This window comes from Barbus barbus (genome assembly GCF_936440315.1).
Source record: "Barbus barbus genome assembly, chromosome: 20".
Classification (NCBI taxonomy): domain Eukaryota; kingdom Metazoa; phylum Chordata; class Actinopteri; order Cypriniformes; family Cyprinidae; genus Barbus; species Barbus barbus.
Genome location: NC_136748.1, coordinates 8,394,570 through 8,405,905, shown reverse-complemented (window position 1 = coordinate 8,405,905; position 11,336 = coordinate 8,394,570). Strand labels below are relative to the sequence as shown.

General features: G+C 36.4%; 2 protein-coding genes across 3 annotated transcripts; both read left to right on the top strand.

Annotated features, from left to right (window-relative positions):
* Positions 1 to 1,111: 1,111 nt before the first annotated feature.
* Positions 1,112 to 1,763, top strand: LOC306886359 (cytosolic 5'-nucleotidase 1A-like; the record flags this gene model as incomplete). Its single annotated transcript, XM_079443396.1, has 2 exons — positions 1,112 to 1,225; positions 1,383 to 1,763. Coding segments are annotated over 2 exons (495 nt in total), but the record flags the coding sequence as incomplete, so codon positions are not given.
* Positions 1,764 to 3,532: 1,769 nt separating this feature from the next.
* On the top strand, positions 3,533 to 8,787 carry LOC306886687 (uncharacterized protein). Of its 2 annotated transcripts, none has more exons than XM_079443994.1 (10): positions 3,533 to 3,671; positions 3,808 to 3,903; positions 5,518 to 5,676; positions 5,783 to 5,921; positions 6,009 to 6,097; positions 6,372 to 6,435; positions 6,862 to 6,950; positions 7,210 to 7,322; positions 7,483 to 7,639; positions 8,114 to 8,787. In XM_079443994.1, exons 2-10 carry the CDS (start codon positions 3,852 to 3,854, stop codon positions 8,269 to 8,271), a joined length of 1,020 nt encoding a protein of 339 aa, XP_079300120.1. In that variant the 5' UTR covers positions 3,533 to 3,671; positions 3,808 to 3,851; the 3' UTR covers positions 8,272 to 8,787. The 2 variants fall into 2 exon arrangements, with proteins under 2 accessions (XP_079300120.1, XP_079300119.1); XM_079443993.1 differs by having other exon boundaries at positions 3,547 to 3,676.
* The last annotated feature ends 2,549 nt before the right edge of the window (positions 8,788 to 11,336 follow it).

Genomic DNA, 11,336 nt, shown 5'->3' with positions numbered 1-11,336 from the left:
TGATGTAAACACAAACTGCAGCACTATGCACACCCACACTCATAGATGCCACACGCATTGCAAATGGCCAAAACTTGCATTTTGTTCAGAAATATTTTGATAGGTGATCTAAATATTTGCGGCTGGGAAACAGATGAAAAATTGACACGCTTGTGCAGCAGTTCTATGGATGTTTTGCCCTCCAAGTTTTCAAGCCGGTCACGTGACTGAAAGCTATGAATAAAAGGGATGTCTTAGAGAGGCAGAGTCTCTCGGAAGTAAAGATGGGCAGAGGCTCTCCAATCTGTGAAAGAGTGTGTAAAAAAGATTGTGGAATACTTTAAAAACAATGTTCCTCAACGTTAGGTTAGGCTTTGCAAATCTCATCATCTACATAACATCATCAAAAGATTCAGAGAAACTGGAGAAATCTCTGTGTGTAAGGGACAAGGCCGAAGACCTTTGTTGGATGCCTATAGTCTTCAGGTCCTCATCGGCATGATTCTGTCATTGACATTAATAAATGGGCCCAGGAATACTTCCAGAAACCACTGTCGGTAAACACAATCCGCCGTGCCATCTGCAGATGCCAACTAAAGCTCTATCATGCAAAAAGGAAGCCTTCCAGCGTGTTATCAGCGTTCAGTTCAAAAGCCAGCATCTCTGATGGTATGGGGGTGCATAAGTGCATACAGTATGGACAGCTTGCATGTTTTGGAAGGCACTATGAATGATGAACGGTATATAAATGTTTTAGAGCAACATATACTCCCCTCCAGACGACTTATATTATTTCAGGGAAGGCCTTGTGTATTTCAAAAGGACAATGCAAAACTCCACATACTGCAGCTATTACAACAGTATGGCTTCGTAGTAGAAGAGTCCGGGTGCTGAATTTGCCTGCCTGCAGTCCAGATCTTTCACCTATAGAGAGCATTTAGCGCATCATTAAACGAAAAATACGTCAAAGATGACCACAAACTCTTCAGCAGCTGGAAACTTATATCAGGCAAGAATGAGACCAAATTCCAATACCAAAACTCCAGAAACTCATAACCTCGATGCCCAGATGTCTTCAAACTGTTTTGAAAAGAAGAGGAGATGCTGGTAAACATGCCCTTGTCCCAACTATTTTGATGGAGATGCCGTTCTCTTTTCAGATGAGTCGGAGATAATCTACAAAGCCCATGGACTGGACAAGTTCTTTGAGCACGAGAAAGCCCATGAAAATAAACCTCTTGATCATGTATGTTCCATTTAAATTTAATAGCATGCAATAATATACTGTTTAAACTCCATTGATGATGTGAATGATTGCTGTAAAACATCTACTGACACTTTTTCACAAGAAAACAGGGATATTATACTTCTGACAACAGTGAATTATTATAATTTTTTCATAGGGACCACTTAAGGGGTTCTTGGAAGCTCTAGGGAAGCTGCAACAGAAATTCTATGCCAAAGGTCAGCGCCTGGACTGTCCCATCCGCACCTATTTGGTTACAGCTCGCAGTGCCGCCAGTTCAGGCACCCGGGCTCTCAAGACGTTACGTTTCTGGGGTCTAGAGACAGATGAGGCCCTCTTCCTAGCAGGAGCACCTAAAGGCCCAATGCTGGAAAAGACCAGACCTCACATCTTCTTCGATGATCAGATGTTTCACGTGGAGGGAGCAGCAGAACTTGGGACTGTGGCGGCTCCTGTTCCCTATGGAGTTGCCCAGAAGTGTCAATCAAAGACAGCAAGGGATGTAAAAAAAGACATGCCAGCCAAGCAGCTAGAGTGAATACTGCTCTCTTCATCCTGGGTGTGATGATTTTAAATAAGGTTTTAAAGGGATGCTTCACCCCAAAATTAAAAATCTCTCATCATTTACTCACCCTCAAGTTGTTCCAAACCTGTGTGAGTTTATTTCTTCTGTTCAGCCCAGAAGAAGATATTCAGAAGAATGTTAGTAACCAAACAGCTGATGGTAGCCATTGACTTTCATAGTATGGAAAAGCACTATGGAAGTCAGTGGCTACCAGCCATTTTTGAGTTTCTTTGTAATTGGTTACTTTCCAAAAGTAAGTAAATAATAGTGCTGTCAAATGATTAATCGCATCCAAAATAAAAGTTTTTGTTTACATAATATATGTGTGTATATTGTGTATATTTATTATGTATATATAAATACAAACACATTTCTGAAAAATAGGTTATGTTTATATATTAAATCTATTTATTTATAATATAAATATATAAATGTATATACATGTAAATATTTTCAAAATATCTACTGTATGTGTGTGTATTTATATATACATAATAAATATACACAGGCCAAATACATATATAATGTAAACAAAAACTTTTATTTTGGATCTGATTTATCGTGATTCATCATTTTGACAGCACTAAAAAGTGTTAAAGTAGCTACTCGGTGAGTTTTGCTTTTCCAGCTTCCATAAATAGGCCAGTTTGTCAGCGGTAGACCCTTTGCACTGAACATCATAGCTTTGAAGTTGTTTACTACATTATATCAAGCCATAAATAAACAGAGAAGGAAAACTGGGCAATATATTATACTGTTGAGTTAAATTGATACATTTTCTGTTCTAATATAATAGCAAATGTTATTTATTTTATTATGCCAGAGTCTAAAGCTAAAATACACCAAATGCGTGTTGGATTTAAACCCATCAGTGTTACTCTGTATAAATTGGGTTCACGTGTTTGTGAAATCCTGCGTGTTACTCAGGGCATGCTCAAGTCAGTGTTTTACACTAAACACCATAATAAACAGTGAAGAGGAAATAAATGTTGAAAAATAGACCTTTTTTTCTCATTTGAGTGCAGAATATTCAAGTAGGTACTAGACTTTCCCCTAGCCATCTGAAATGGAGCAGATTGGACAGAGAGAGAAAGCAGAAGTATCCTGATACTTTCCCAGTCACTTGTGTAAAGCAAAACAAATGACCCTGTGGACGAAATGACAGAAATACCCCGATTTCTCCACTTCTTCAAATAACCCCTAACGTCAAGTTACTAGTGTGTGTGTGTGAACTACAGTTACCATAGTAACTTTTTTTTTTAGAGTTTCAATCAATAACTCGCGTAATAACTCACTCAATAACTGTAGTAAACAAGCTACAAGTGTGTCTTCCTCAAAACAAGGTTTCCTCCGCTCTGATACACTGATCTCAATGCGCTGGCGTCTGAAGCCCTAAGGGACCGTCTGCAAAGTGTGAAACGCGAAAAATGTTACTAATAAAATACTCAATAACTGCACAGTAACACACCGTAGTGTCACCAAATTCAGTTCACACATCACTGCTCTCCTGCTGGTTATAATACAACACTCATTTGGGAAATTATTGCTTATACACATTTTTTTATGAATTTGTATGATGAAAAATAGTTAATAACTTCACTGTAACACACTGTACTTTCCCCAAATTGAGTTCACACAGCACTGCTCTCCTGCTGGTGATACTACAACAGTATTTTATTAGTTACATTTTTCGCGTTTCGCACTTTTCAGACGGTCCCTTAGGACTTTTCTCTCAGACGCCAGCGCAAATGTATTTTATACAGAGCGGAGGAAAGCTTGCTTTGGGCTTTTAAATCGCGTGCATCTGGTTAATGTGTCACCCTCGTTAAATAGCACGCCACACTTCTGCATCGGGCTCAGTTTAGTTCATGTTTAAAGGCGGTAAGGTAATAATGAATCGTTTCAGTCTTTGTTTAGGAATGTGAGTAATCACGTGATTAGTGTCATATGACATTGATGAGAGCAGAAGTCTTCAACAGTTCCCATTAATGCACTAATACTGTCGGGATGAATGCAGATGGATAGACAGATGTGGCGACTCTTGAAGTAAACATCTGGATCATGATTGAGCGTTTGGGGGTTTTGTCTGTTCTCGCCACCGCTTGTGTTTTAGGTGAGTTTCTGAAGCAGATTAACAGATAAATGTGACTTTAGCATAATGTCAAACTCTTATCATTGACCTAATATTTTTAAATATATAGAAGTGTCATGGTCGTCAAGAAAAATATGTAAAGTTTTCACTTTTTGAACGGCAGCAACATTTCGCTTTGTGAATGAACCATTACATTACATTACATTTTGTGTCTTTTTAATTATTTATTTATTCTACAAAAGCTATTAAATAGTCTATATAGGCAATATTTATTTTTAACCTAATGTTTAATATTTTTATAAAAGAAAAAAATATATATATATACATATAATTGTGTTTTTAAAAATCAGTTTCCACAATGTATGCATGTATTTGTTTGCTTGTTGTTTTCCAAAATAGAGACACATTTAGTATTTTACCTACAACATTCTTCCTGATTGCTAAGACTGGCCTAAACCTGCAAATCTTAGCTCAAAATCAATAGAGACTTTGGTTATTGGCATGCCATACAGTGACAGCAGTGTTCTGGAGCGTGACATTTTTATGTTTTTATGACCTCTGATTCATTCTTTTGTGGATGTTGATGTTATTCAAAGCTCAAATGTTCTGAAAAGTTTATTAACAAGTTAGTAACAGTACTATTTCCCTCAGGGTAAGTCGTAAAAGCTTGGAAGGGAGCAAACAGAAACATGGTTTCGAGGTCCCTCACTTGTTCTTAGTATTTCTGGAGTGAAATCGAGTCATATGACCATCTCCTCAGAATAATTGTGTCGCTCTGGGTGACCGGCCTCATGGCTAATGTGATTACATTCACAATAAGCACTCTGTTTGCCTTTCTGCTGATGGTTAACCACCATGCGGTGCCATTTACAGACAATAAACACACAAACACAGTCGAAGGAATGGGAGTATGATTCCTGTGATGCTATTACAACAGACCTTTAAACAAAACTTGCCAAAAAGTTTAGCAGTTGGCCTATTTAAGCAAAATAGAGAAATTTTGTCATATTTACTACTTTTAAGTAAATACAGTTTACAGTTACGTTTTACAGTTCACTTAAGACTAAATTAGGGTCTAGTTCAGTATAGATGACCATCAACAGTTTTGAAAAGGTTGTATATGCTCAATAAGGCTGCATTTATTTGATCAAAAATACAGTAAAAACAGTGATATTGTGAAGTAGTTTTATTACAATTTAAAATAAAATTCTATCTTTAAATTTTAAAATGTCATTTATTTTGGTGATGGCAAAAGCTGTATTTTCAGCATGTTCAGTGTCACGTGATCCTTCAGAAATCATTTTAATATGCTGATTTGGTGCTTAAGAAATAATTTATTATTGTTATCAGTGATGAAAATGTTTGTGCTGCTTATTAGTTTTGCGGAAACTGAGAGGAAAGAGGGAAAAACTATGTTGGTTTCATTCCTTGCACAAAATGGCATAGAGGTTTGCATGATTTGTTTTTGGCTTTGTCGTCCTTTATTGCTTTACATAAGAAATAAAACAAAAATAATTTGGATTTTTGAATCACATGTGGATGACTGTTTTTGGCCTTTAAAAGCAGAATTATGCCTTTAAGATGATTGTGTCATATGATCAATTTTAGCCTAGTTTGTCCTCTATCCTTGTGTAGGAGTGGTGTTGAGTCAGACAACACTCAGTCCTGCTGTGACGATCAGCACAGTCAGTGCAAACATGAGCACTGCCGCTTCCAGCACTACAGGGCCCAGCTGCTCCGGCCTCAACACCTCCACCTGCACGGCCTGCGCTCCTGGCTCTTACTATGATAACGGTGAGTGCTTTTTTGTGTGTTAGGAACATGAATTGGGTTCATTTTGATTTAATGTTGTCTTAAAAGTTGAAGTTTACACGTGCAGTCTATGTTTCTGTGTTCTCAGAAACTCTGTTGTGTTCCTGCTGTCCCGAGGCAGGCCTGTGTGTGTTACCTGGAGCCTGTCTTCTGTGCGTCCAGGGTTTCTATCAGCCTCTCGCAGGACAGAAGGCCTGTCTGCCCTGTTCATCTGGGTTTTACAGCAAGTGAGAAGAGAACGTATTACGCTGTTGTTTATTTAAAGCATAAGCAATCTTTCTATGCCAACCATGCTTTAATAATTTTTTCATTAGTTCCACTGGAAGCCCTGTCTGCCAGCCGTGCCATACTGGGTCCTACAGCAATAACACAGGCTCTGCTTCCTGTACAGCCTGTGCACCAGGTAACAAGTAATATGTCATTCATTTTTTTCCTTTATGTAAATAAATAGACATATTGAGGGTGTGAGGGACATGTATTGAGTGGTAATTAGATTTTTTTTTATTATATATATGTGTGTTTGTGTATTATTATATAACACTGGAATCATTAAAATTATTCTTAGAGACATAAAAATGCATGAGTATTATATACCTTACTTTTATGAGATGTAAAATGTAATCTGGAATGAAAAAATATGTATTCTAATATATATTTTTTTCTCCTTATTGCTTCAGGTTTCTACACATCTTTGCAAAATTCAACATCATGTAACCCATGTCCGCAAGGCACGTACTGCAAGTAAGTTCCTTTTCTGAACATTGCACCATAAAAATACATCAGACTTTGAGTTCTATGCACTTTTATTTTTATTTGTATACACATGACATTTTTTAATAAAAAAAATAAACATTGGATATTTAATGACCTTTAGTCCTTTTGTGTGTGTGTGTATATATATATATATATATATATATATATATATATATATATATGAAGATTTTCTTTTGATGTGTTTTTACAAAGGTTCAATTATAAAGCTATTGTTAAACCATCTCTTTTTATAGACTTGATGAAATTCTCTCTGTTGACTTGTTAAATTTCAATGCTGTGCTTTGTATTCCTAATATGTTAGTCATCGTAGCGGTTTCATTGCAGTACCACAAGACTGTCAGAATTAGTTGTAAACAAGTTTTCTTTGTTGCTTCCTTTCTGCCCTTTTGATAGTTCCTCCAGCTGTACTCAGTGCCGGGTCTGTCCTGCAGGCTCAGAGGCTCTACAGACCGCTTCCAAAGAATGTACGCCTTGTCGCCCAGGTATCTTCTTCTTTTAGCCTCATTGCTTACTCAGATTATATGAAAATGCAAGCTAATGAAATTTAGTTTTTGTGATCTAAATCTCTGGAGACAGACAAATCCACGTTACTCAGAAATATGATAGACATGATTAAATTGATCGTATCAGCGTGATACAAGTTTAATTCAGTACATGAATAAAGGTCTTTGTTGAATAAGAAAATCTGAATTTCCACAGTACACTTATGAAACTCAAAAGATGTCAATGTTTTTTTGACAGGAATGCACAAGCCTTCCCAACAAACCATGTGTCAGATTTGTAGCAGTGGCTTTTATCAGATCCACTGGGGCCAAGAGAACTGTGACCTGTGTCCTGAAAACCACTACTGCCCTGTGAGTGATTACTTCCTCTAAACACACACACACACAGTCTTTACTGTTACAACTGGACTTTACTGTTTCCTCTTGCTAGAAATGCAAGTCTTATACTGGAGTCTTTTTAATACTTCCTTGTTTATCTAAGAAAATAAATGTACCTCTGTCTGTATCCCAGAGTCCTGATGTAAATCCGATCCAGTGTCCCACCGATGCGTTCTGTCCTGAGGGCAGCACAGCCCCTGGTTACTGCATGGAGACCTTCTTCAGAAAGGCAGGGGAGACGTGTGAACTTGCTCCTGTTACCATTGCACTGCTTGTTATTGGAGGAGGAGGTATAAATGTTTGCATCACACCATCTTTCAGCTGAACTTTTGTTGCCAAACCAAAATGTGGAAAAAGTCAATTTCACAGATAAAAGTCTTTTTGCTAAGATCCGCCTCTTTATTTAAACACATTAGCAACATTTCGGCAGAATTTCGCCAGCCACTGTGAAAGGTCAATAGTGTAGCGATGCATAAAGCACAGTTCACACAGAAATCTCTTTCAAACCAAGCAGCTTTTTGTTGGTCAATGAGTCCATGATAAGCTTTAAACCTTTGGGAAATCTTTTGCTCTCATCATGCAAAATTCCGGATCGAGAGTTCCTTACTGGATTTTGCCCTCAAAAATTAGCTGAACAGTGGTAAACGTACTCAGTCATACAAACTAAAATTATTATTTTACTTAATAAATTGGTCAGTATTAAATTTTAAGATTGGCTTAGCAAAAGATCATTTGTCACTCTCTTAAATTCTTCTCCTCCACAGTGGGTCTTCTCTTCATTATCGTTTTGGTTCTGCGGAGGAGAAGAGATAATGACAGCGAGCTTTCCCTTGCTCGGACGCCCCTGCTGCGAAAAGACCGCCCACCTGGTCGCTTCTATGGAATCCCTTGTGATGCAGAGCCTGTTTATGCAGGCTGGTGACATTACCAAGTACACTGACCCGTTTTCAGCTGCACAGATTTGGTCTGAAAGGTTCTATTTAGAACTTAGAACTGTTCTAAGCTTTATATTGGTAAGATGCTATTAAATATTTAATGAATGAAGAGGCACTTTTCTGCATTCCATTTTTAAAACCTGTTTACTACTGCCCATGTTGTGGAGTTACATCTCTTTTGATTCTGACTGCTTTTGGAGACAGGAAAGAATGAGAAACCATTCAGTGTTTTCTTTTGTATAAATTTTGCACCGGATATTATGTTAAGACGTGGCATTGAAAGAATTGTGGATTAAATTGCTGGATTATGCTTATTTTGTTCACAGATTTTTTTTTTTGTACCACTGTTTGTCTACCTAGGGTCCACAAGGTATATTGTATAATATAAATTTGCAGTATTTCTTGTATTTAACATGTGATGTCACATTACTTTTAAAACAAAATAATTTGGACGTTTTCCAAGGTTGTAAACTGGAATAAACATCTTTTCACAACTTTGATGTAAAAGTGTGGTGTCTTCTTTATGCAAGTTTGATGGGTTCCGTTTCTGAAACCCAAATCCCAACATGTACTTTCATTATGTGAACTGTCATATGACATATCCTGTTACTGATAATAGAGAAAATATCAGACACTTTTATTAAAACAGGAACATCATAAGGCACCATAGGTGTATATTGGCAAACAAAATATAACTGATTTTTAAGTATACAATCTACCATTGCCAGCAGTTTGTCCAGGACATGTTTAAGTATCCTTCCAACCATCATAACAACTCTCCGTATTCTAGGACGGTTAATCCAGATCTTTTCCACTGGAGATCGCTCTGTTAATTCTTGCAAACCAAGGCTCCTGGGCTCCTGAAATCATCCAGTTTCTGGACTGGCAGGTGGAGCCTGATCACTATGTTTTGGTATCCTGTGTTGGTTTGTGACCATTGAAGACAATAATGTGCTCACCATAGTACCACCATCATATTTTAAACTTGCCTGATCATTAATAGAATAATATTATTATTCCAATACGAATTAAGTTAACTAAGAAGTGCATATGAATGATCAAAACGCCTGCAGAATGCCAAATCTGTCCCCTGCAGACCAGCCTTTTATGTGTCTCAACTTCCAAATTTGCACAATTCTACTGTAATACATTTTTATTCTGTTATTTTATGCAATGAGATCAGCTCTGCACAGTTAAAGAAAATAGGCAGTTTTACTTAAATATAAAAAAGTTAAATAAAAACTGTACTTAAATGTAAAAAAAGCACTTTATTCAAATAAAGATTAAATTAAAATGTATTGTGTTTTAATATTAATTTATATTTAATTTAGTGATTCCTCTGTACCAAACTTTGAGAACCACTGACTTCAACTAGTGATAAAATGCATAAATGTTATGTAAAATGTTAGTAGGCTAATAATAATCCAACTGTATTGAATCTGACAACAGCTGCATGCAAACCTTAGACAATCATAATAACAGTGGCCTTTAAAAACTGATATTTTCGGACAGAGGGTCAGAATGAGGTTTGAGGGTTTGTTTTGTTAACATCAAAGTGAACCTCAAGAAATATGTTTATTATATAGGCTAAGTTATTACCAAAAAAAAAAAAAAAAAAGTCTGAGTCATGACATTTTAAAAGATGCGATTCTCGTCAACCAATCAACATCGAGAGAGAGAGAGGCATATGGAGCGATTTTATTTTATATTTGTGCCAATATTCATCAAACAAATCCAGTGTTTTGCAAAGAAAAACTCGACTTTCAAACAAACGCAAAGTGGTTTGCAAATACAAAACTCTTTGAGAGAAAATGCAGAGGTATGGACAAATATATGTAATGTGTGTTACAGCTGTGAGACTCATTTGCCTTTTTATGGGGAAACTTGGCTTGATTTTCTCACAAATGCGACAGGCTGATTTTCTCACATGTGCAATTGAGCAACTTTCTTTTCCAAAACAGCAGATGGCGCTGTAGGTCAATTTACGCTAGTCTCCCGAGACCTGAAACACCTCTTTACCTTTTCAGACCAATATGAGTAGGGAACAGGTGAGTTTCTGTCTAACTATATCTATAATTAACCATTTAGATGTGTTCACAAAGCGACCCTACTACAGTGTCAGTGAAATTCACAACAAGTCTGTAAAGTTGTTAACATGATTGATTAGTTCAAAAATCAGAGGTGACCTGGATAAACATTTAACTAGTCTTTCCCTATAAAATCTGATCCATTCTCCGTACCTCTTATCCTCCGTTGGATCGTGGGATATAGAATATACACATATATATTGATACAATTGTTCAACATTCTAAACGATGCAGGGGTATTACAATATTTTGTGACACAATATAATGTATAATGGATAGCAACAATATTGTGTACCAAAAATGAAAGCTTAGACAATTTAATTTAGTATCAGATATAGTAATATCACCCAAGAGGTCATTAATTATTAATAAAAAAAATGAAAACAAATCATATTATTTAGTGCAATATCTAAAACTTTTTTTTTTGTGCAATCATTTGTCTAAAATAATTACATATTTTTTAGCTTAGCAAAATAATGAATATTTATTTTCTGGTGTCACTCTTGTCTTGTCAATTGGGGAGAAGGATCAAGTGATAGGATCAGGCTGATATAATACTAAATTCATCATTTTAATAAGCAGTGGTTTAATAAACAGCGTGCTATACGGGTGAAGACACACTCTGGACAGCGAGGACTCTTCTAGGAGTGACACAGATGACCAACGTTTGCATTTTAAAGAGCCACTAATATAATTCCTGACGGTAGCCTTTTATTCTTAAATTCATGAGTTAAAGTGTTGCTCGGCCATGTATAAAAAGCTACATCATTTTAGTTGGATTTTTCCAAACAGGCTATTGTCAGACTAAAATCTGCTGGAATTGGTTGAAATATGAAATATCTCCTTACAGGCCACTTTTAGTTTGAAATGTTATACAAGGCATGTATATTACTATACTATATATTTATTTATTTTATTTATTTATTTATTTAGTCATTTAGCAGACGCTTTTATCCAAAGCGACT

What these genes read in the sequence shown, in the direction of transcription:
- LOC306886687 (XM_079443994.1), top strand. Translation starts at nt 3,852, where the DNA reads ATGATTGAGCGTTTGGGGGTTTTGTCTGTTCTCGCCACCGCTTGTGTT. An exon ending in ATGTACGCCTTGTCGCCCAG is followed by an intron (nt 6,951 to 7,209) that starts GTATCTTCTTCT and finishes TTTTTTTGACAG; the next exon opens with GAATGCACAAGCCTTCCCAA. An exon ending in CTGAAAACCACTACTGCCCT is followed by an intron (nt 7,323 to 7,482) that starts GTGAGTGATTAC and finishes TCTGTATCCCAG; the next exon opens with AGTCCTGATGTAAATCCGAT.